We start from the raw sequence: 26960 nt of genomic DNA, 5'->3' as shown, positions 1-26960 counted from the left end.
ATTGTTTTGAAAACTTGGCCCAAAAATCAATTGATTTTATGAGTGTGAATCTATTTACACATTCCGTGTTCTGTTCAGTTCATCTGTTTGTCTGTCTTTAATCCAATTCTACTTTATCTTGATTAATGCAGTTTTAAAGTAACTCATGAAATCAGATGCTAGATATCTTCCTCCTTTTTTTGTCAAGATTGATTTGACTATCTTAGAGACCATGTATTTTTTCATGCAGATTGTAGTGTCAGTTTGCCAATTTCTACATAGAAGCCCACTGCAAAGATTTTGAATGGGCTTATATTAGATTTATAAATAATTTGGGGAAAATTAAAATCTTAGCAATATTGAGTTTGCCAATACATGAACATAATGTACCTCTGCATTTATCTAGGTCTTCATTGAATTCTCTCAGCATTTGTTTATTAGATTTGAGTGTACAAGTCTTACATACATATTGCTAAATGTATCTGTAAATGTTTTGGTTTTGATGCTATTGTAATAGTAATTTTTAAAATTTCACTTTCCAATTGTTTACTGATAAAATACAAAAATGAAATTAATTGATTCTTATGTATTGGCCTTAATCTTTGAACCTTTAGTAGAATTTTTGTTTGCTTTTGTTTTGTTTTGTTTGGTTTGGTTTGGTTTCTTAGAATTTCCTACACACTTGATTGTGTCACCCATAAATGAACACATTTTACTTCTTCTTTTCCAAACTTCATATCTTTGATTTTTTTTTTTTTTTACTATCTATTTCACTCTTTGGGACCTCCAGTGCAATGATAAGTAGAAGTTATCAGAACAGCCATCTTTATATTGTTCCCAGACTTAAAGGGCAAGCATTCAGTTTTTACAAATTAAGTGTGATGAGCTTTGTAGATGACCTTTATTTACATTAAGGCTTAACCTTTTATTTTATATTTGCTGAGAGGTTTGGGGTTTTTTGTTGTTGTTGTTTTGTTTTGTTTTTTATGAGTGTGTTGAGTGTGGTCAAGTTCTGGCTCTGATGCTGACTGTGTATATGGACTGACCCAAGACTTCCTTTTCTCATCTTTCAGTTACACCTCCAGGGTGTTTTTGAGGGCTGAGGGAATGGATAATGAGTACTTTGCACAATGCTGCACACTTGATTCTAATTTCTAACATTTCATTTACTTCTGATTTGACAGATAAATATTCTGTGTAATTTTATTTCTTTTAAGTTCATTGCTACTTTCTAAAACATCTTTGCAAATTGTTAATCTTGGTGAATATTTTGTATGCATTTGAAAAGGATGTGTATTTTGCAGTTTTTCAGTGTGGTGTTTCATAATCGTCAGCCAAGGTAATTGGTATCAGTGTTGTTCAAGTCTTCAATATCCTTACGGATTTCTTCAATCTACTTAGTCATTCAATTATTGAAAGAGAGAGGTGTTGAAACCTTTACATATAATATGGATTTTTCCATTTCTCTATTTAGTTTTGTCAGTATTTATTTCATGTGTTTTGGAACTGTGTTACTAAGTACATATACACACTTAAGATGGATATGTCTTTTTGATTAATTCTTTTAAATTATGAAATGTCTGTTTTTTTGTTAATATTCTGGGTCTGATATTAATTAAGCCATTCCAGATTTCTTATAATTAGTATTTGCATGGTACATCATTTATTTTCAATTTTAAATTTTGTCTGTCAGCATCTTTATGTATCATATATGTTTCTTATTTACAGAATATTATTGAATCTCAAATCTTTTAATCCAATCTGTTCATTTCTGCCTTTTAATTTGAATGTTTAATTCATTTGTCTTTTATGTAATTGTTTATATTACTGGCTTTAAGTCTACCATCTTGTTATTTGTTGCTTATCTATTTCATCTATTCTTTATTTTTATCTCCTTAGATGAATTTGAATTTTCATTGTATTTTATCACCTCTTCTGGCTTTTGGCTCTACCTCTTTGTTTTGGGTATTTTCTGTTTTTAGTCTTTTTCCTCTAGAATTTGCAATATTTTTCTTAACTTATCAGTTTGAGTTTATTTTGAATTAATCACTTTACGTATTTGATGAGAAACTTGCTATGGCATACTTGTAAATCTTCCCTCCTGTCCTTTGTCTTGTGTTATAATGTGTTTTAGTTTTGCATATATTATAAAGTGCCACAATATATTTTTCAGTTTTGCTTTAAAACATTATCTTCTAAAAAATGGGAAAATATTTTTATTTATTTGCATATTTTCCATTTCCGGCACTATCCATTCTTCGTAACATTTTAATCTGAAGAACTGTTTGTTTCTGGTGATGCACATGTGCTGATGACAAATTCTGTCAGCGTTGTTTTACTCTAAAATGTCTTATTTCATTTGAATTTTTATATATCAATAATTTTTAAGAAAGTTTTCAGATATATGGATGATTTTAAAGAATTATACACTAAGTAGTTACCCCATGTAGATTCTACCATTAACATTTTGCTATCTTTGCTTTACCATATGTCTATTCATTCCTCTACCTATCCATCAATATATCTCATTTTTGATACCTTTTTAAGGTAGTTTCAGACATCAGTAAACATTTAAGCATCTTATCATTATGAAGACTTTAATATTTATTTATAGTTCTCTTGTTGTTTTAGGTAAAGTTTAAATAGAGTAACAAATTGCATAACTCAAGTATACAATTTGATAATTTTTGAGACATGCATATATCTGCATAGCCTTATATTCTATCAAGATAGAAAATATTACCATCACTACAGAGAGTAACATTCTCTTCCTTCCCTTTATCAGTCAATTCTTTCTATCCTTGAACCCCCATCCCACATAATACAATTGCTTTGATTTTCCTTTTTAGAATAGATTATTTTTTTTTTCCTATTCTAGACTTTACATGCATGGATTCAAACAGGATGTGCTATTATATAAGGATTCTTTCACTCATGGTATTTATCCATGCTGATATATATATATATATATATATATATATATATATATATATATATATATATCAGTCATTTGCTCCTTTTATTTGTGAAAGGGTATTTTTTCTTTTTAAATAACGTATCACAATTTGTTTATTCATTCTCTGGGTAGTGGACATTTGGGTTGTTTTCAGTTTTGGGGTCTTTTGAATAAAACTTCAGTCCAGGTTGTTATCCAAGTCTCTTTATGGGCTTCTGCTTTTATTTCTCTAAGGTGAACACCAACACCTATGAGTGGAATCACTGGCTAAAACTAAGCTATAATTAGTTTTATATTGAGTATAATTAGTTTTATACTGAGAATTTTTTCATGCTTTTGACCATCTGTATGTTTTCTTTTGTAATGTGGCTGTTCAAACATTTTGTTCATTTTATAATTAGGTTGATTGTGTTTTTGCTATTGAATCTTAGAGTTCCTTATTTGTCCTGGATACCAGTCCTTTGTCAGATACATGTTTCACAAATGCTTTTTCCCAGTCTGTTGCATGACTATTTGTTTCTTTAATGGTATATTTTAATGAGAAGAGGTTCTTATTTTTGATGAGGTATAGTTTATCAACTTTTTCTTTAATGGTTATTACTTTATGTCCTAAGAAAACTCTGCATATCCCAAGTCATGAGGATTCATCTTTTGTTTAGATCTACAGTTCATCTCTAATTATTTTTTAGATGAACCGTGTGAAGTAGAAATTGAAGTTTAATTTTGTTTTAATATTGATATCAAGTTATTCCAGCACAATTTATTGGAAAGATTTTCATTTCCTCATTATATTGCACTGGTTATTGCCTTTGTCAATATTTCACTGGTTAGGTTGAAAGTTTATCTTTTTCTTTTGTCTTTCCTCTCTTTAAAGGTATCATTACATTTTCTCCTGCCTAATATTATTTATAATGCAAATTGGGCAAGTTTTTTTGTTTTATTTGCTTATTATTGTGCCTTTTATGTATGTCTCATCTTTTTCTCTGGCAGATTTAAGATTTTTCACTTCTTCATTGATTTTGAATGTTTAAATCATGATATCCTTTGGTGGTGTTCTATTTGTATGTATTTTATTTTGGGTTCATTAAACTTCTTGAATCTATGAATTTATATTTTTTATTTAATTTGAAAAATTTTCAGCCATTATTTCTTCAAACATGTTTTGCTTGAAAGAGTCACCTCTTGACTCTTTCCTCTTCTTTTAGTCCTCCAATTAAATGTAGGATAGGCCACCTAGGGTTTCCTCTGAGGTTCTTGTTGTTTTTTTTCATCCTTTTTGCCCTTATGTGTTTGTGTAGTATCTAGCATTCACTGATCATTTCTTTTGTGATTTCTAATCTGCAGCATTTTTAATTTCAGAATAGTATTTTTTAGTTTTTGAATTTCCATTTCTCCATTGAAATGTCTCTATTAATATTTTCTAGTTGCTGTTCACAATGGTCATGATCTTTTTTAATCCAACAAACACATTTATAATATCCATTTTGAAGTACTTATCTGGCAATTGCATTGTCTTTGTAAAGACAATGCAATTGATCCTGTTTTATTTTGATCCTGTTTATATTGATCCTTTGATCCTGTTTATATTGACTGATTTTTTATTCATATTTTTTATTTTGATCATATTTTTTATTATTCTTCTGTCTAGCATTGTTAAGATCATATGCCAGATATTATGGGTGTTACATCATTAAATGTATGGATTTTATAAGAGAGAATTAGTTTTGTCCCAGCAGGTAGTTAATTTATTTGCATAGCTGCTTGCTTTTTTTTTTTTCTTTGAAGCATCCTACTTATCTTTGTTAGAATAAGTCTAAAATGGCCTTTTCTGTAGAGCTAAATTGGACCTACTATCCAATATCTCTCCTTAATACTTGGGGAGCTCAACAAAGTCTCTTCAGTTTGAGTGTTCTCAACTCAGCTGTCTCCCAGCCCTGCATGTGCTCCTAGAGCTGTTCCCTTCCCAGCTGTTCTTTGCCTGACCTTGTGAAGTATCACCTTCAATATGTACGTATTTGGCCAAATTTGAGGTAACCCATGCAGATTTCTAGAATTCCTTTATTACACAGTTCTCTTCTCTCAGATACCCAGGCTTATAAATTCAATCTAACTCCATTGTCTTGAACTCTAATTTCTGTCTCCTTAACTCAGTGCAAACACTGTCTTCTTTTGGCCTTTCCCTTTCTGTTCCACAGTTGAAAAAGTGCCTTCAGTCAAAAAATCAGAGTGACTGTGGGGTTTACTTTTTTGTGTCTTTTCTATCACAAATCACATCCCTGTGCTATCAATCGTCCAATTTTGAAAAACTCTTATTTTAGATATGGAGAATAGGGTAGTCTAGTATCCAATACTCCTCTAAAAACAGAAGCTGAAGTCCAAAATGAACACGTTTTAACACACTTTAATAGCCAAACCCATCAAGTCTGCAGATCAATCTGGTCATAGGTTTACCATCATTTAAATAAAGCATTCTTTTCATTTGCAGTTCAGGAAAATAGTCATTACCACAGTTCCAAAAAGTTTCAAAAAGTCTCAATGATTTAGCACAGAGTAGCCATGTACTCTTTGGCAGAGAACACTTGAAAGTCTAAGCAGCCAGCATTTGGTTGGGACACTGAATGGAATGCAAGATTCCAATTATCATAATGAAGATGAGGGAAATATCTTAGATTTCCTAGGAGAAATGTGGTTGCAGAACCAGAACTTGAAACAGGGAAAATGATTAGCACTGAGATGTTGAACCACTTTAATCAGGGTGGTTAGCTGGAAATTTGGACTTTGGGGCCAGTTAGTACCCTAGAACTGCAAAATAAGTGGAAAATTTTCTGATTTAGGGAGTAAAAACAAGCAAATAGCTCAGTCTGTCTATATCTTGAATCAGATTATTAATGAAATCAATGAGAGAAGTTTAGGAGCCCAGTTTGGTCAAATTGCATTACGCCTTCTTGATTAGAAACCCTTTGGTTTGGGATTACATCAGAGTAAAATCTTCACTCCAAAATGCCAGAAATTCTAGCTTGGCAGATAACAAATGTAGGCTGAGGGTCACCATTTCCCTGTAAGCCACCACTGCTTTACGTGACAGCCTTGTAGAGCACTTCCTGAATGTGACTCCAGCCGTCTAGAAAATCTGGCTGGTGGATTATTTATCTTAAGAATCCATTTAGTTAAGTAGCATTAGAGACTCCTTGTCATCAAGAGGGCTACACAAAATACACTCTATAAATATGACACATGTGACTATATGACACAAAACAGAATTAAGAAGCCCTATTAGAAATAAAATGGACAGTAGTAAAATGAATGTGGCAGAAGTAAATTTATGAGGGTAACTGATCTCTTTGTCATTAAGCAAGATCTCTATTTTTAAAAAAATCCTCCTGGGTAAGTGCAGCCAATGGCCACCTCCCCATTATAAAATGTTCATCCAGACCAAATAATGAAAATAACAGTGGGAAGTACCCCAGTATACTGCTAACATAACATGTACTAAGAAATACCAAGGACACAGTGATTTTCATGCCAGCTACCCAAATTGATCTTAGTAAATTCTCACAACTGCACTCACATAGCTTCTAGCATTTAATGGTACAGTTTTCTTATTTTAAAGCACCATTATTCACGGAACAAGTTCAAGAATATCTGATATTAATAATAATTTTGCACTGCTAAGGTCTTGGCTGTACCTGCAATAGGATGAATAGCCTGGGTTTAGGATAATAAACTTGAATCTTTACAATTTGCCCTTTAATTAGACAACTTCAGGCTCAGCTCCAGGCAGTTTACCATTTCCCTTAGGATAGATACCTGTTTTAAAGGTGACTTTTCTAGTAGTATATGATCAATAATTGAACGTCATGATGGTATTGTGAAAAGATTCTTGCATTTTGCAGGCTGGGAGCCTCTATAGCAATCCTAGCTTTGAATGAGATTCTCCATTCCTTGGCTCAGAAAAAATCACTTAACACCTGCAATATTCTAGATGTTCATAGAAGCCTTTCGTCCTCACCACACCTGTTATGCCTTCCCTGCCCTAGCTTCCATCACCCCTGCTCCATTACCCTGGTTTATTTCTTTTATAGCACTGATCACTATTTAAAATTAACTGGCTTATTTTTTTATTTCCTTATTTGTTGCATTGGAATATTATTAATAGCTCCAAAAGGGGAGAGACCCTTTCTGTCTTATCTGCCATTGCATTTCCAAAAGCTTTTGGCAAATGGCAGATGGCAATAAATAATTATCATTTTAAGACATAATCTCCTTGAGATCCAATTGTTCCTCCTTCAAACTCTTTAGCTTCATTATTATAAGCTAATAAACCAACCAAAGAAGGTTGCTGATATATAGTATAGTATTAGATTTATTTTAAATATCACATAAGTGTAAAGTGCTATATTTGAAAGTATTCATTGAGACACTAGGTGTTCTAGGGATAGGGTGAATGAAAAACACATAATCTCTACCTGGAAGATTATAAATATATAGTTTAGTGGGAGTAGGAAGAAGTAGAGAAGCAGATCTGTAGACAAATTACAATATAATAAAAATATTCTATGAAGATAAGAAACAAAGGAAAGAGTGAGAATTTCTAACCAGTAGATCTCATGCTGCAAGAAGGGTTTTATTCCACAAAAGGCTAAGCAAAATAATGATATTTGAACATGGATTTGAAAACTAAAAATGCAAAAGTACTTCCAGGCAGAAGTCACAGCATGAGCAAAAGGCATGACATTAAATGTTCCTGAAGTTTTTGAGAAGAGGGCAATGGTAAATGAGGCAGGGCGGTGGTTAGTGATTTGGTTGTGACAGACTTGGTTACAGAGGTAATGAGTTAATATTTGTTGCTTTGTTTTGTTTTTGAGATAGAGTCTCACTTTGTTGCCCAGGCTAGAGTACCATGGCATGGCATCAGCCTAACTCACAACAACCTCGAACTCCTGGGCTCAAGTTATCCTCCTGCCTGAGCCTCCTGAGTAGCTGGGACTACAGGCATGCACCACCATGCCCGGCTAATATTTTTCTACATATTTTTAGTTGTCCAGCTAATTTCTATTTTTTTAGTAGTGACAGGTTCTTACTCTTGCTCAGGCTAGTCTCGAACTCCTGAGCTCAAACGATCCGCCCACCTCGGCCTCCCAGAATGCTAGGATTACAGGCATGAGCCACAGTGCCCAGCCAATATTTGTTTTTTATGCAATTGAGAATTACCTCACTATATTTCTGATTGTTCCAAAGAAACTGACAAGCTGCCTATAATGTAAACAACCGATAAAGGAGAAATCTGCCCATATCTAGATGTTGCAAGTCAGTCTTTGGAATGTGTACCCTAGAACTGTGGACAGGGGGAGATACTTTCAAGCTAAGCATACTGAGCATTTGGTGGATGCCTTCTGTTTCTGCCAAATGAAAATATAGATTTTGAGGCCTATTTCCAAATATAAGGGAAAGGGAATTAAATTCAAGAGAATGAAACTAAAACTAATGAAAATGTGTTATGATTTTTACAAAAAAGCAGCACCAACAATTAAAATTCTACCAATATCCCAGGGTTCTCCTGGTAGCAGTGAGTACCCCATCCCAAGGTATAGATGGAGGATGAAATGACACTTTTCCAAAATACTCTTGATAAGATTCATGTATCAAATTGTGACTTGAATTAGATGACCTTCTAACTCCTTCCCAAATTAAGGTTCTGTTTTGATTTGTATGTCATCAAAAATTATTAAAATAAAAATACCTTCTATGTCAGGTGCTGGAAACAAAAGGATAAATATGACACAGTCTAGTATTTAAAAAATAGTACTGAAATTCTACAGTGTTATCTCTGCTTATTCACACATGTAAGGCAAGTTCATGGCAAAGCTGCCTGGCTTATGCAACTATTTGTAGGATGGTAGGTCACTGTGTTCACCTCACAGAAATCAATTTTGTTTCTTTGTTGTTCACTCTAGTGGTAGCTCCAAGATACACAGTGGAACTGGCATGTGGTTTTGGAGCCACAGTCTTGCTAGTAGTGATTCTCATTGTTGTTTACCACGTTTATTGGCTAGAGATGGTCCTATTTTACCGGGCTCATTTTGGAACAGATGAAACCATTTTGGGTAAGTAACAGAAGTTTAATGTAAACCTCTTCTGTCATCTTTAGAAAACATGTTGGGGAAAAACAGAAAAGAAAAGAAAATATAGTGACTTGATAAGACCTAGATTAACTGGGAGATTTAAGCAGATAACCTTTTATTTCAGCACTTACTATTAAAAATCTGTCCAATGTGTATGTATTATTCTCCTTTCTTAGATTAATATGTCATTTTTTATAAACTAGCACTGTCTAGATAGAATTATAATTCAAGCTACTTATATAACTTAAAAAATTCTAAGCCCACATTAGAAAAAGTAACAAGAAATAAGTAAAAATAATGATTCAACTAAATATATTCATGATACTATCATTTTAGCATGTAATTAATATTACAAAATTAATGAGATATTTTGTGGTCTTTTTTTGGTACTAAAAATCTTCAAAATTCAAAATGTATTTTATCATTGTAGCATATGTCAACTCAGACCAGCTGCAATTCAAGAGCTCAGTAGACACATGTGGTTTGCAGATGCTGTGTACAGGTCCACAGTCTTTGTACTTAAAGGGTGATCCATGAACCAGCAGCATCAGCAACACCTGGAAGCTTATCAGAAAGAGATTCTTAGACCTAACCCCTACTGAATCTGATTCTACATTTAAACAACATTTCCAAGTGATTCATGTACACATTAGACATTAAGAAATACTGCTCTAGTACAAATTTGCCTGGTAAAAAGAATAGAACATTTAAACATACAAATTATTAGCCCCACCCCTAAAGATTCTAATTCAGAAGGTTTGAGAAGAGACACAGAATTTATATTTTTAACAAGAGGTGACTTTTATAATTAGGCAACTTTGGGAAAGATTGGTCCATTGAATCTAAGTATATTTTTAGTTATGGTTCCTTTCAGATATAAATAATTCAGGAAGTTTCACAAAGTTTTGCTCAGCTTATATTCTAATTAATATATTAGTGAGTGATATACTAGGACAGGAAGTTGAAATTTTATGCATGGTATTAATTGCCAGCACCTATGATTTACATCACGGTTCTGTTAACTTAGGATTGAATGGGCCAAACCTCACTCTTTCTCCACTGTAAAGATTCAACTCAGTGAGATAAGAGTAGAAGACATATCAGATAAAATTCAAAATCACACCTTCAAATAGTTATTTTGCCTAGAGACCTGTTGTAAGTAGAAAATCACACTGGAATCTATCACATAATAAAATATCTAACATGCAGAAGTTTGATCTAAGAAAAAATATAATACTATTGAGAAACTTTAATAATTTCTTTTGGATCTGTGTTCCTTTTGCTAGATGGGAAGGAGTATGATATTTATGTGTCCTATGCAAGGAATGCTGAGGAAGAGGAATTTGTATTACTGACCCTCCGTGGAGTTTTGGAAAATGAATTTGGTTACAAGCTGTGCATCTTTGACCGAGACAGTCTGCCTGGGGGAAGTAGGTATTTCAGATGAGTACAAATGATGCTACCATAAAAGGCAAATGGGGCCCTTGGGTTTGAGTCATGTGTAAGAGTCATGGCACAGTTCTATACTGGCATCCTGGGATATTTAATGCCCAATTCTTTGATAAAGTAGAGACTTCTCTAGGAATGAAACTGCATTATACGATGCATACTATGCAAATCATTTTATGGTATTAAAATATTTTCCCTCATAATCTTTAAGAGCTGAATGTCAGAAAACTGTGGATACACAGTGGATTACACTTCTATTAGTGTGACACAGCTTTAAATATCAGGTTTACTTACTCACATTAAGATTTATAAGGTTTAGGTTGATCTGCATTGGTTTACCTAGAATTTATTTTTTATAAGAATGAGTATTAAAAAAAACTTTTTAAAAAAATAAAGGCTGAGGTTTACTCGGTTTTACTAAAACGAAGTTGTCGAAGAGAGTACATAGAATTTTTCCTTATATTACTCACTGATAATAATTAGAAATTATCCCTTTGGCATTTGCTCATTTCCTTTTCCTCACTTTTATTTTTAAGCAAAATATCACAACACAAATCCTCCCCTTTTGGGTCTGTTTCTTCCTTTCTATTAGCTTATACATTTGAGATTTATTTTAAGATTTTACAAAAAGCCAGTATATTCTAGTAGGTTAAAAAAAGAAAAGCTTGAATTGCTGAATGTGTTAAAATAAAAGTAAATCTCTTCTGTCTACACAGTGCCACTAAGTAATGATCCATTTGAGTCTTTTTTAATAAACACATAAGTAACATTCCTAAACCCACTGTTAAACTGCATACTGTTGAAATGTACATAATGTCTCTAATACTAAACATGACAACCTAATTTTCTTCCTGTAAAATCCTACTGACATTGATGATTTAATATTTTTAAATGTTACATGGTTAATTGAGATACATAATAGACTTAAAATTTTATTCTCATTTTAGTTTAGCTAGATCAGTTATTTTACAGCCCCAATCATCACCCAAAAGCCCATTATACTTGTGTTCTACAGAAGATATCTCCTTCAGTATAACTTTTCCATGAAATGATGACTTAATTATATGTTTAAAGGATAAATTCTACCCATTTTGATACTCAGTTCCCCCAAATCATTTATTCATCCATTTATTCATTCATACAGCCATTCTATAAATACTTATCTACTGTGTGAAAAGTTATATAAAGATATACAGTATGTAACTGGGTAAGACCCTCCAATAGGAGTTGATAATTCTTTGGAGTATTCAAGCTCTACATAATTACTCTTGCATCTTACTTTGGATGGTTGGTCCTTGCATCCTTTTGTATTCTCCCTACTGCTCTTAACCAATCCTCTGACTCTGGGTCTCTTTCCATGCTTACACATGGTCAGCCTCAAGTTCATTGCTTGGAGTAGACAAATAATTATTCCTGGATTCTTCTCCAGGCTGAACTTAATTGCATATCTTTCCTTACAACTTCTGGACCTGTGAAGATTACGGTACAAAATGACTGCTTAGGGGAGTATAGCAAGCCATGCTATAGGTTTCCACAACACTAGTACATTACCTGGAGCTGGCAACTATCTGAACCCCTGGTAAAGAATTATACAGTCCTCAATAAGCAACGGTGAGGAGATAGATTGATCCCAAGAATTTAGTGACAAGAACTAATCAGAACCCTTGACAGCAGAATAAAATTACATTGCATTTCCATTTCCCTGCTTTTTCTCTTTCTTTTTTTATGTGAAGCAGGCATTTGCCTGTTAGTGAAAGCAGACACATCATCCAGCAGCTGCTGAAACACATGGCTCCATATTAATGATAGGAGTTTGAGGAGAAAGATCCAGGGACTAATTTAGGCTCCAGAGCAGATAGAAGTAGGAAGATGAGCCAAGAATGTATGGCCAGCCAAAATGCCATTCAATTGGCTAGATTTGTTGTAAGGTCCTATTCCAACCACTTAGTGGTATCAGTCTGAGTCATGTAGATATCCAACAATAGAGAGGGACTTTCAAAAAATGAAGGTTCCTACTCTTGTCCTGTGTTAGCAAAAACTAAAATTCTGTGATTTTGATTTTATAATACATATCTTTTTGAATGTCCGTTGTTGCTAGAGAGTTTATACATGGGTATCTTCTGAGAGAAAAGGCTGGAGAGCTGATTTGGCAAGACCTTAACATGCCACACAGTTTGAAGAAACTTATTTCAGTACAACACATCTGTTCTTCATGTCTCAAATAATGCTTCTGAAGACCAAAGTCACAGCAGTACACTGCTTTCTGGCTTCATACCTGTTTGGAATTCTTCTTAGGGTGGAATATGTGTATATAGTTTTCATTTTCCTGGAGGACAGTGACGTTTAATGAATGAGAGTGCTTAGATCTAAGGATGAAGTTTTTCAAAGTTGCTGGTAAAAAAGTTTCACCTCGGTCGGTTCTTAGGCTGTTAGCCTAAATTCCCTACATTCGCTCCTCAAATCCCATGCTTTTGGGGAGATTTTGGCCAACACTAATCCCCATGGTTGTTTTCTTTCCCAGTTGTCACAGATGAGACCTTGAGCTTCATTCAGAAAAGCAGACGCCTCCTGGTTGTCCTAAGCCCCAACTACGTGCTCCAGGGAACCCAGGCCCTCCTGGAGCTCAAGGCTGGCCTAGAAAATATGGCCTCTCGGGGCAACATCAACGTCATTTTAGTGCAGTACAAAGCTGTGAAGGAGACGAAGGTGAAAGAGCTGAAGCGGGCTAAGACGGTGCTCACGGTCATTAAATGGAAAGGGGAAAAATCCAAGTATCCACAGGGCAGGTTCTGGAAGCAGCTGCAGGTGGCCATGCCAGTGAAGAGAAGTCCCAGGCGATCTAGCAGTGACGAGCAGGGTCTCTCCTATTCATCCTTGAAAAACGTATGAAAGGGACAATGAAATGGGTAAAAAGACCAAGGGGTACTTCAGGAAGGGTCTTCTCATTCTTTTTTCCCAGTTTATGGTTTCATAGGGAGAAAATAATTGTCTAAGCATCTACATTAAGATAAATCCAGTGTGACTATATGGCTGGCTGTTCTCTTTCCTCAGCCAAGATTAACATTTAGAATGATATTATCAACACTCGGTCACCAGACTCTGATGTCACTATGTTCTTTGCAGACAAAGACTTGGTTGATGTGAATTGCCCCTTTTGCATCATCCATCCCTGTTCTTATATGTCACTATTATTTTTGTTTAATCTTAACATATGGAGCAGTCTTTCTAATGGATTTAAAGATTCCTTTAAGATAAGTCATTTGTTGACAGAGTCATTATGAATTTCTGAAAAGTTTTCTTTTATTTTTATTCATCCATTGAAAAGATAACCTGGGCCTAAATTTTAGCTGGGGAAAATGAACTCTTTTGCCCATTCAGCGTTGTCAGCAAGACTGGCATTCACTTAGGGTGACACAAAGCAAGAGAACTAAAAATGTTACTTATAATCTATTTAAAGGGCTTACTTTTCTTCTCCTATACCACTCTTGGCCTCCATCTCAGGTAATTGATGTCATATTTGGTAAACTTGAAAAATATAAGTTTTGTTTTTACTACAGTAAATTACCGACTATCTGCAGGTAGACTCGCATTTTTCATTCCATCTCCATATCTCCCATCGGCCTTTTAGAGTTTGCAGGTGGCTCCATATTTGGTTCAGTCTGAGAGGAAACTTCTCCTAATGGAGTTAATAGACAGTAGGGTAACAAGAAAATGCTTTTAGGACAATTTTTGACTTGTGAAAAGAGCTCAGAACAGGATGTTTGGCAATTTGTCTTTTAATCTTAGCCTTGTTAATGTGACTACTAGGAAAGTGATTTCTCCTTACTTATTTATGTCTCTCCATTGTGAAGTGTGAAGGTTAGACTTAGTGACCTTGAGAGTTAGTATTAACATTCTAAGAGAATTAATTGTATTGCCTGTAATTTACTCTCTATTACAGGTAGTACAGTTGCTCCAAATAAGTCAGTCTGAAAGTCACTGTCAATAAAACTTGCTTTTGTTTTAAGTAATATTTTACTGTTCTTAAGACTTGGAAAACTAAGTGCAGAGTTTACAGCATGGTAAATCTCAATGTTACATGTAGATTTTATATATATGTATGTGTATATATATCTACACACCACAAATTATGTGTATGGATATATATACACATGTAATTAATGTAAACATTAATTACATGTGTGTGTATATATCCGCATGCACATGTATTATATATATGTGTGTGTATGTGTATGTGTGTGTGTGTGTGTATTACTTTAAAGATCCATTGATACAATATTACAAAACTGCTGGAACTCTTGTGCAGTTTTTAAATTATGTTTTTACTGTAATGCTTTTGTGTCAGTGTTTTTTATACATTAATATTATTTGTTAACTCACAGCTCACAGAGTAGTACTTGTCATTAGTTCTTGCTTTCCCTAAGTTAATATAAATAACGTACTACTGCTACGGTTGATCTGGATTGCAATGGCATCTGTTGTGCACAGAGCTCCCATGGTCACTGCTAAGCAGTAGCCAGTCACCTAGCATTAGCTGATTTACTACTACATTCCCAGCATACACATTTAGAAACTAAGCTGTGTTAATCTTGGTGCTTAAGTATCTAGACTGTTGAGTGATAAAGGAAACAAATGTACTTATACATAAGTCTGGGTATCCTATGAAACACAATAATTCATAACTTAAGGAAGCCTTTTCCTAGTAGTATGAATGTTGATAAGTAATTCTAAAATTACCTCCTACATTTAAGTGTCCTTCATCAGTATTAAAGTCAATAATAAATCATTTCTCTATATAAGAGTTATTGATTATTTTAAATTGAAAAAATGGTTCACTTTTGAATTCTTGACTATGAAGCTATGATATGGATTCACTTTTGAATCTAATTTCTTTTAGCCTTATAAATGTTTTTTCTTATTACAAACCACAGTTATTCCCCCTATTAACCCTTCACTTACAAGACAGGGGAAACTTATTCCAGATAAGCTTTGAATATCAATTCTTGCATGAGCTTTAGGTAAATAGAGAATAGTCTCATCACCAAGGGGCCATTCTCTTGCTAATGCTGCATTTCTTTTGCACTTTTAGATTTTATATTTATCCCAAATGCTGTTGGGTGCCCCTAGAAACTCCTTGATTTTTTTTCCCTATTTATATTCCTGCCTTTGGTACTGAACTTTTCCAAATGCTATAATATAAAGCATAACAAATCTAGGTTATATGTCTCATTGTGAGAGAACTTTGTTTTTGGAACTATGTTCCAGAAGATGCCCAACACAGAACGTTTGAGGGAGATGGGGAAATATACCTGTAATTTAGACAGCAAGAACAAATCATGTCTCTAATTAAAAAAAAAAAAAACTTAATGGTTTTATATAAATGATATCATGACCTTTTGTACCCAGGTTAACAAAGAACTGTGATATATAGAGTGTCTAATTACAAAATCATATAAAATTTATTTCTTTTCTGTATTGTAACATAGATGATTCCTTAGGATTCTAATAAAAGAGCACTCCATTGTGTTGGGGAACAAAAACATCACTCCACTAGTTAATTACCTATTTTCTTTCCATATGTTTTAATGTTTTGAAATTATCTTTTTAATTTTATTCATGAACTTTTGTATTTTTCAGTTTTCATTTGATTTGTAAATTTACTTATTTTATAAATAAACCATTTATTTTCAGCTTTGAATTTTATTTTGTGCATGTGTTTTATGTCTTTATATTCACATTTGGGCCTAAGAAATGAGAATAAAAAGAATTAATAATTGTACTTATGCAAAGAAATGTAATAAGTTACATTAGTTAAGTTTCTTTCTGAGAGAAATCTGAGAAAAAATGGAAATTTCATATCAAGGTCATTTTTGTTACATGTGAGTAAAAGAGTTACTTAGGTAAAATGGATTGTCCCAGAATACTAGGACATATTTTATGTGTATGTGTGTGTGTTTGTGTGTATGTATGGAGAGAGACAGGCAGAAAGACAGACAGATAGAGAGGGAGAGAGAAAGGGAAGAAAAGAGAGAGAGAGAATGAGAGAGGAGAGAAGGGAGAGTGGAAAGAAAGATTATTTTAAAACAAAAACACAAACCTATTCCTTTTTGTTCAGCTTGGAACTTGGGTAGCTTACAGGAATCTTTTACCTTTGATAGGCTTTGATGCAATTCCAAGGCAGTTGCTTTGGAATGAGATAAAAAATTAATGCCCTGACTTTAGTTAATGAATTATCATTTGAATCAAAGAAATATTTCTCTCAAAAACTTTGAATAAATCAATGGTAAATATTTGAAAATTTTCTTTCTTTCTTGTTAAGTCCATAGTAACAGGGGTGCCTTCTTGCTTACAAAATCCTTATTTATTCATTTATTCAAAGAATATTTATTGAGTCCCCATAACATGCTCTGAACTGGTTAACTTAAAAAGATTTTTTTTTACTGTAGAATTTTCCTCTTGCAAATCAGTCCCCAAAGGGTAGACTTGGGATCAATGGATCAAAGTTACTAAGAAACAGATTTCTACTTAATTAGGAAAAAACTATAAAAAAGAGTTTAACACTAATTGAATTCACTACCTTTGGAGATAGTAGGTCCCCCATTACAAGCAGTGATTTGATGGATTCTCATTGAGATTTTATATATGGGCTTTCTGCATTGGATAACTGGTTATTAGTCTGAAGTTGCTTGTAATCCTGAGCACATTAAGTGACCTCCTAGAATATAGTAATGACTATTTAGAAGATTCAGTATCAGAAGTTTGAATATCATGTATCTGGCTATGTTATCATGTGTCTGGCTATCTGACCTTGTTAAAACTCTCAAGATATTTTCTTATGTCATTTACTGATGTCATTATCATCAAATAAATTCACAGTATGGCATGAGACATATTCAATAACTAGTCCACGTTAATTCTTTGCTTCTACCCAAACATCATAAAGTAAATTTAGCAATGGGTTAGGAGATCAAGTGTTTCAGTAGTAATATTTTAAACTGAATACACAGAATTTTTTAAACCTTATTAATCTTATAAATCCATATATTAAGGTGATGTTCTAAAGTTAGCATTAAGAATTGATGCAGATTCAAGAAATATTGGTCCATAAATTATTTTAATATTGTATTTACTAGATTAAGTAATAATTTAATCAAAGTGATTTATTCCAATGTTTCCTGTGAGCTAGACATTTACATATAAGTATCTCTAATTTGTTTAACAGCCCTACAATTTGCTGTCATCATATACATTTTAGGGAACAATAAACTAAGACTCTAAGATAGTAAGATAAAAACAGAGATAAGTGGAGAGACCAAGATCCATCTTCCAGATTAAGTGCTCCCTTTCTGACTACACTTTAAGTTTTAAGAGAGAGAGAGAAAGAGCTAGAGGAGTGCTATTTTTTTATTTACCAATAACCTTGCCAAAGGAAAAAAAATTGCAGTCCTAGTTTTCTTCTAGGTGAACTCTAGGGAAATTGTGACTTTTAAAGGCAGTAGCATCCTTGAGTATTACTGGGCTCTCAATCAGAGAACATGACTTCAAAGCTAATTTAGTATCACACATGAAAACTCATCTCATTACTATATTGCCACAGCCCATTTTTTGAGCTAAACAGAATAAATGACCTAATTTATGACTTCCTCTCCAAATAATCTTTAGCATTAAAAATAATAACTCCCATCCTCAAATATGAAGTTTCGAAATACGGAAAGTATTAAAAGAATATGCCATAAAGAATGCAGATTTCTTTAAAGTATCAAGTGAAGATCCTTAGGTATATCCCAAACCCTATCTGAAAAACATCTTCTCCATTTATTCCTCAATGTCTAAAATTTCACTACTCATACCTATATTTAGCATTGCACTATTTTAATGGTAAATCATTCACTTTCTGGATGGGATATCAAAAGTCACTGGAAATCAAGTAAGGGGAAGAGGGTAGGAGGGGAAAGGCAAAAACCCACCTTATAGGTATAATTAACACTGTTCAGGTGATGTGCAGATTTATAGCCCTGATTCAAGCCATGTGTTGAAAAAAATCTGTACTCCCTTGGTATACTGAAGTGAAAATAAAATTAAACTAAATTTAAAAAAAAAGAAAAAGAGCAACATACTCTAAAAATATTTTTTAGAAGTTCTAGGACAGTGTTGTATTTTCAACAATGATATTCCCACTGGAAAGAACATACATTTTCCTGAAGCGACTATTGTGAAGAGAAACATACCACGTGCACACACACACCAATTTGCACAAATTCCCTTTGTTGATAAGCTAACCTGTTGTCTTAAAGCTATTTTACATTTCTCATGAACCAGGAAAAGCAGTAGATTTTCCACCCTCATATTCTCTGATTTATGAGAGGCAGTTTTCTTAAGATCCCAAGTAGGACTAGAGCGGACAAGAGAGTTATCAAAACATACCTGTACACACACACATACACACAGGTTTAAAAATAAGTGAAAATTTAAATTTCTTTTGATATTGAAACAAAAACTCTCTCAAATATTTTGTACTCTTGTTAAAACTAATAAAAAAGTTCTCAAAAATTATGCACATCTCTCCCATATCCTTTCAAATTCATGTTAAATCCACTGAGTGAAATAATCTGGTAAGAAGCACAGCTTCCTCATTCCCTGTCAAAGTTTTAATGATTGAATTTTCTGCAAACTTTCAGCTTGTCTCCACAGGCTGAAAAGTCTCTCCATCACTCTTTCACCAAAGGTATAGGTGTTCAACCTCATACTCTGTCTTCAGCATGTATTTTCAGAGTCGTCAATGGCTCTGATTTACATATTTGGAATTATTTCCCTCAAAATATGACATATTTGAAGCTCTTACATTTCACAGTGAGTTAAGTACTGCATTTATTTGAAGAATTTCTCAGTGAGATCTATCCAAATCCATCTCAATAACTGTTAGAAATTGAATGATTTTTCAGAAATCTTAAGTACTTGACTGATTCTTATCCATTGTTATTGTTGCCTGTTTAATCACTTTTCAGGCCAATTTTCACACACACACACACACACAGAAACAAGTTGATAACAAGGTGAATAATGTGAACTGTCTGGTATCATGACCAAAAATGTTAAGTATCAAAGTGTATAACTGTGAGGATCTTAGGAGGTGGTAATTCCTACTGAGTTTTGCTAGTCTACGTTGGGAGTGTTCAGTCCTGTTCAGAATAAGTTCTCTTAGAAGACATATCTATAAACTGAATATTATTCAGAGGAAAATGATAAAAGTGGGGAGCAAACTTGAAACCATGTCATATATCCTGAAGTTATTTAATCCAATTCAGAGGTAAGAAGAAAATACAATGACATAATAATGTTTGCCAAATATTTCAAACATTTGAAGATGCTAGATCTAATCCACCAGTTAAAAGTTGCAAGGAAGATTTCAAAAGAAGAAATATTTTACAAACAGAGCTCAAATTATTAGTTAAATTAGTTGCTTTTGAGGGTGGTTAATATTTTTAGGGTGGTTCATTTAATTCCCCATCTGTGTGTGTGTGTGTGTGTGTGTGTTAAGGAAGGCTTTATGCAAGAAGGAGACTACTGAATGGGAGGTTTGCAGTAAGCAAGAGAAATTGAGCTCAACTCCCTTACCGTCCTGGAAGGTAACAAATCCTTAGGAACCATTGATAAGAATGGCATAGATAAGATTCCTTGACTGTGTCTTTAGCACTGAGATCTTAAAATTGCAAGTGTTTATTCAACATCTGTCCTTTGCAGAATGGACACTGATGAACTAGTATGTATATAAATTTTCACTATACACTATCCTATCTTTCCATTTTCCTATAGATACAGTGGAAGCAGTTTTTGATTTTATTCAGAGGAGCCGAAGGATGATTGTTGTCCTGAGCCCAGACTATGTAACAGAAAAAAGCATCAGCATGTTGGAGTTTAAACTGGGTGTCATGTGCCAGAATGCCATTTCCACCAAGCTCATTGTGGTTGAGTACCGTCCCCTTGAGCATCCACACCCAGGCATCCTTCAGCTGAAGGAGTCTGTGTCTTTTGTGAGCTGGAAGGGAGAAAAGTCTAAACATCCTGGCTCCAAATTCTGGAAAGCCTTGAGGTTGGCTCTTCCCCTGAGAAGTCTGAGTGCCAGTTCTGGCTGGAATGAGAGCTGCTCTTCCCAGTCTGACATCAGTCTGGACCACGTTCAGAGGAGGAGAAGTCGTTTGAAGGAGCCCCCAGAACTCCAGAGCTCAGGGAGGGCTGCAGGTTCCCCCCCAGCCCCAGGCACAATGTCCAAGCACCGAGGGAAGCCCTCTGCAGCCTGCCGCTGTTGTGTCACCTACTGTGAAGGAGAAAGCCACCTGAGAAGCAAGAGTCGAGCAGAGATTCATAACCAGCCCCAGTGGGAGACACACCTCTGTAAGCCTGTTCCCCAAGAGTCAGAAAATCAGTGGATACAGAATGGCACCAGATTGGAGCCCCCTGCTCCCCAGATCTCAGCCCTTGCTCTTCACCATTTCACGGATTTATCCAATAACAATGACTTTTATATCCTATAATTCCTGCTTGTGGTGGGTGGTGGCTTCTATCTCTAGAAACTCTCTTTATGTCATGAACCTGTGGGAGTAACTGATATTTTTATCATCTAATGGACTATCAGATTTTTGTCCCCTTTATTGATTTTTAAAAACTATTTATTTCTAGGAGACAAAAGACCTGAAGGACCAGAATCCAGAATTATTGCCTCTAATGGCCTCAGAAGAGCACACTCTTCTTGGGCCCTAGAAGGTCAGTATATGAAAGTTGCCTAAAGTCTGATCCCCTATCTTGCCCAGTGGTTTAAAACAGCTAAGAATTTAAATGTGTTTTCTTTGAGTTTGTTGATCAACCTCATGTTATAGGTCAGTCAGGTATACATGGGCTGTGAAGCTCACAGAGTGTAGACATCCCAAGGGAGCATCATGTGAAAGAGCTGGTTCTGGTGGAGCTGTAGGACTAAGCTCAGCAGAAAACCTACAGCCCATTTTTCCTCAAAGAATCAAATATACTCACCCAGGGATACATGGTGTTTTCTGTCTCACTGTAAACTAGTGTTCTCTAAACTGCCTAACATTGTTAGCATCAATAAAGTTATATTTTTATGTCATTTTATTTGTACTAACAAATTTTTAACTCTCTCTCTACCTTCTACCTATATGGGTTTTCTATTCATATATAGGGAGTATTCCATTTTAAGAAATTGATTTGGTTTTGGTACCAGGAAAGCTGAGTTGTCTTTTTTGTTTCTTTCTGATGTGTATTAGGAGAGATCTGGAAAATGATCAAAAGAGAGAAAGTGTTTTCAATGAAATGGAAGTTTATATAAGAACCTTATATTTTTAGAAATGACAGCTGAAAAATTCAGTATTATATGAGATTTAGGGTAGAGTTTTGTGCCTGAATTCCTTCTTCCCATTCAGGATTTTGAGGAGGGATAATAAATTCAAGTGCCTACAAGGATGACAAGGTACGAAAAAAGAGAAAAGGGGCTAAATATCAGCATAATATGCATGCTGTCCATCTAGTACCTGTGTGTATAGGGGTATAGGCACAAATAAGTATTTCTTTTCTGTGAGCATTTTCACACAATCACAAAAGACATGCAGCAATTGATTTTCAAGTCAGGTAGATAATAGAGATCACTGGGCCTGTAAGTAACTGAAGAGCATATATTTCTTAAAAAGGGGGTAGCCTCTACTCAGCTCCATTTGATTGTTGCCACTGATTGAGCCCAGTGTTCCCAGATTGTCAAGTTTTTTCACAAGAATCTATAAATCCAGATTTTTATGTGCATTCTCATTTATGAGATGGCTAAACTTAAGGAAAAAAAAAAAAAAAAAAAGCAAAGATCCAGAGATCCAGTGCAAACGCCTCCATGGGCCATGTTCAGCCTGAGGGCCACTAATTTGTAATTTCATAATTAAAGTTTCAGTTAAATACCATATGTACAAACAGGATTCAAGTGTCCATAGCAATACTGGAACTGAAGAACACAAGTTGGCTCTAAGGACATAATGGAGAATGTTTATTCTCTTCCCAGTGTGAAGACATCTGAGATCTTAGAATAGAGGAGATCTGACCTAACTCCTCTCTATTAGGGGAGAGAAAACTAGAATATAATGTACCTTCTGTTTACTCAGTAGAGGTTCCCTGCCTGTTTACTGTAAGAAAATAAGAAGCACAAAGTCTGCTACTCTTGAACAGAAGCAGAACAAAAGGAATAAGAAACCATTCCCCTACATGACCAGTCGCCTTCAATATATCAGCCTTGGTTGGTAGTAAGCTATGGCTCAATGAGTGTCAGTCTCTCCTAGTCACCAACAGTGAATGAGGGGTGGGGAAAGAAAGTAGTTTAATCCCACTGCTCCTCTTGGAAAAAGACTGAGAAGATCCTTTCTCTGTTGAAATAAGAAACTAAACAATCCCTTCCTTCTCTGAAGATGGGGGAAAAGGGCCCTCCAGAGTAAATGTAACTCACCATGAAACCTGAAACTATAAAATGACAGACCACCCTACCTGAATACCCAGCAGAAAATAATTCTGCATAACCCAAAGGCCTTATCCTATACTACATCCCTTCTTGAAGAGTGTAAAGCCATCCTTGATGTAATAAATATGTTCAAGGATGTTAACTTGGAAGACAGACAGCAGTTTATCCAATCTGTTATCTGTTATCTCCAAATCTGTTAACAGTAGGGAATGTGAGTGACCCCAAATCCTAAGGAAGGAAAGGGCGCTCCATCTCAAAAACAGCCTTATTCCTTATTAGCACAGTGCCCCAAACTATAATACATCTTTTGAAACACTGAAATATTGCTTCTTTTTCATTTATTGATTATTTTATTACTGAAAAAAAATAACTGATGGCAAAGGCATAGAAAATTACACATATGAGCTCTTATTATGAATGAGTAGCTAGATAATTTTGGTGTTCTCAAAGCTAAATTTTGGTAAGTATCAATTTACTTTGACAGTATAAGTACAGTGTAAGCAGTATGAAGTCATAGTTGTTGGCGTTAGTTATATAGAGGTCAGAAAGACAATGAACTATACTTCTACTGTATGGAAAAAAGGCTCCAAGGCTATGTTATTATGCCTTGATCTGACATGCCATAATTGAATGTGATATTCAGTACCATATATTTCAATAAGGAGACTGATAATAAGAAAGAAATTTTTCTCATGGATCATGCATATCCATAACTGAAATGATAAGACTGCAGATTAAATGCATATGTCATTGCATAAAAAATATTGCCTACTCAGGAGCATGGGTTTTAAGTCAAATAGAGATGAACGTGAGTCCTGTTTCTTTCCTATCTGTTTGACCATGGTCTCTCTGAACCTCAATCTCTTGCTACCTAAAATGAAGATAATACTATTGACCTCACTGGGTGTGTGAGCATTAAATGATATATCACAAATTTATTTCATATCCATCATTTTTTTACACTCATAAAATGCCCAATAGCAGAATATAACAGGAACATATTATCCAGGTTAAGTGATTTTCCTAGTGACACTCAGCCAATTAGGATAGAGTTGGGCCTCTAACCCAGGATTCTGACACTTGATCCAATGCCAATTCTGGAACCATCCCTATAAGATTGAAGTGGAATTATTTCTATTACAAAACTACCTAGATGGAGCTATCTAATCTGGATCATAATACATTCAAATAAAAAAAGCAGTTAAGGCCGGGCGCTGTGGCTCACGCCTGTAATCCTAGCTCTTGGGAGGCCGAGGCGGGCGGATTGCTCGAGGTCAGGAGTTCAAAACCAGCCTGAGCAAGAGCGAGACCCCGTCTCTACTATAAACAGAAAGAAATTAATTGGCCAACTGATATATATATAAAAAATTAGCCGGGCATGGTGGCGCATGCCTGTAGTCCCAGCTACTCGGGAGGCTGAGGCAGAAGGATCACTCAAGCCCAGGAGTTTGAGGTTGCTGTGAGCTAGGCTGACGCCACGGCACTCACTCTAGCCTGGACAACAAAGTGAGACTCTGTCTCAAAAAAAAAAGCAGTTAATGTAAACCCACACACAAAGCTAATTAAATATTATATTAAGTGTCTGATGTATCATCTGACCTTATCACATATATCATATGATATGTATATATTTATAAAACTTCATTTTTAAATATTATAACTTTTTTTAAACATTTGAAAAGTAGAATCATTTTTTGGTGTATTTTAGACTTTATGGCCATACTATAATTTTTCCCTCAAAATAACATAATTATTTATATTTTTTAGTAGAAAATAAAAATATATTCACCATTTATCTTGAAAAAAAATTTAATCTTTCAACAGATATGATAAATACTGTAAATTCCAGAATTACCTTCTATAATTATTAAAAACTCTAGTAAGAATATATTCTCTTCCTGATTGAAGATTTGAATGGTTCAGAAAATTAATGTTTTAGTTCAGAAAAAGCTATGAATAATAAATTGAACTAATTACAAAGATATGCACAAAAGGACAAACAGTTTCTATGGCATTGGTTTTACACTTTTGTGCATCTAAGCATAACTTGAGGGACATCTTACAATGACAATCCCAGGGCAGGCTCCTTCCCCAGAGGCGCTGATTCATTAGGTGCATTGGCATTATTTAGGAGTCTGCAGTTTTAAATTATGCCCTTAATAATTCAAATAAGGTATTCCATGGGTCAAACTAGGAAAATCACCACCTGTGAGAACTCTTTCAAATCCTTCCCATATGTTCTATATTATTGTTCAGGTGATAAGGTGTCAGAGCCTCAATTAGGGTTCTGTTCAAGCTTTTTCAAAGTGTATTCCTTGATGAATCCATAACGGACCCATTTGGAATTCATATTAAATTGTGTATTTCTTGACTCCACCTAAAATTAACTAAACAAGGGCAGATCTTACTTAGTTAATGTGGGGTGGTTCTGTGCTTGGAATAAACTTCCCAGGTGATGCTGAGGCATGAACAGATTAAGAACCATTAATTTTTATCTCTCTTTAACTCTTTTACCCTTGTAGGCTCTGATTTACTCCATCCAAGGACTACGAATCATCATTTTAACAAGGTGTTTGCAGGCAATAGATGAAAATGTAGGGCATGTTTAGCCCTTGAGGTTGCCTTAGCACAAGGAGATTGTTGAATAGAGTGGTCAGTAGAGTGTATTTATAATATATGAAATATCAAACACTGATGTTTGGAACCTGGTGGGGTTGCTGTAGTCATCGTATGTATTAATCAGAATAAGATAAGCTGTGTTCTGCTAAGAAATAACCCCAATATTTCAATAGTTTCATATAACAAAGCTTATTTCTTGTTTATGCCACATTTCCAGCTTAGGAGCTCACTTTTTTTAGCTTTGCCATCTGAAATGTGTGGCTTCCTGTTGTTCTGTGCTTCAGCTGAAATATGACACTCATTACTTTCACTTACAATTCATTAGTCAGAACTAGCTCCAAGGTATATAGTCATAGAAAATACTAAAAAATGTAGTCTTCCTGTGTCCCCAGAAAGAGAAAAGTGAAATGAACTTGGTCACCACATGGCATCACCTTTGTCTACGCATGAGATGAGAATGAGATATTGAGATAACCTGAAGAGGCAAGAGACCTTCCAACTGAGATTATGTCACATGCTTTGATCATGAACAATTAGAAGAACTCTGTTGCCAACATCGACTTCAGTTTGCCAAGGTATCAAGATAAAACAGCATGCAGAAAAGAGTAGACCTTGTTCATAAATGTTCCTGAAAGAAATGTTGTTCAAGGAATGCATAATAATCATCACAGCTTCCGGTTAGGAGGAATTAGGCTTAAAATTTTGGAGGTTATTGTATTTGGTTACTTTCCATTCAGTGGCTTTAGTTGGTTCTCTAAGAATGTAATGCTCAAACTATCTACAAATGAGCCATTTCACTTTGGATATCCAAGGAGCCTCAGAAGAATTGAAGACATTTAGAACACAGCAGAGCATGTAACACAGTCATTATAAAGCATCACTTGATCCATTTATCTGAAGAGCTGAATAGGGAATTCAAAATGAACATGCAAAAGCTCAAAGGAAGGAAGAGACAAATGCTAGTGTGAGTATTATGAAGTCTGCTGCAATCTGCTTTCTCTATGATTTGGATTCCCTGTTTGTATTAAAGATTTGAATTTTTATATGACTTCTCTGATGTGTGCAGAATCATTTGATCATGGGTAAAAGCTCTCTTCGGGTTGGTGAACATTAGTGCTTAATAAGTCTTGATCTACATTAGTAAGCTATAATGTTGAACAAAGAAAAGTTTTATGTCTTAGTGTAGCAAGGAGATTACTGACATACTCAAAATCCTTTAGAATATAATAAACAAAGTTTTTCTCTTAGAAAGTATAAACATTTACAAATATTTAAATAAAAAGTACAGCTCTTTGAAATGGGCTCATAGAAAAAAAAAGCAAAAGATTTCAAG

At 34.5% G+C, this 26960-nt stretch overlaps 1 protein-coding gene across 4 annotated transcripts in view; it reads left to right on the top strand.

The window, feature by feature from the left end:
* The window catches only part of IL1RAP (interleukin 1 receptor accessory protein), a 140586-nt gene extending 113918 nt beyond the window's left edge, over positions 1–26668 (top strand). Inside the window, exons 10-13 of one of the 4 annotated variants that reach the window (XR_012919277.1) lie at positions 8890–9039; positions 10344–10487; positions 20320–21267; positions 25531–26668. Coding sequence is in view for 3 of the 4 variants with exons in the window: in XM_012745175.3 (XP_012600629.2) it covers positions 8890–9039; positions 10344–10487; positions 20320–21038 (1013 nt within the window). In the remaining variant the exon portion in view is untranslated. Of the gene's footprint in view, positions 1–8889; positions 9040–10343; positions 10488–13027; positions 16205–20319; positions 22369–25530 lie in introns of those variants that run through there. The other 3 variants (XM_012745175.3, XM_076002937.1, XM_012745177.3) reach the window with 3 other exon arrangements.
* Positions 26669–26960: the final 292 nt, after the last annotated feature.

The sequence above is a fragment of the Microcebus murinus genome, chromosome 1 (assembly GCF_040939455.1).
Source record: "Microcebus murinus isolate Inina chromosome 1, M.murinus_Inina_mat1.0, whole genome shotgun sequence".
NCBI lineage: Eukaryota > Metazoa > Chordata > Mammalia > Primates > Cheirogaleidae > Microcebus > Microcebus murinus.
This window is presented reverse-complemented; position numbering and strand designations above follow the sequence as displayed.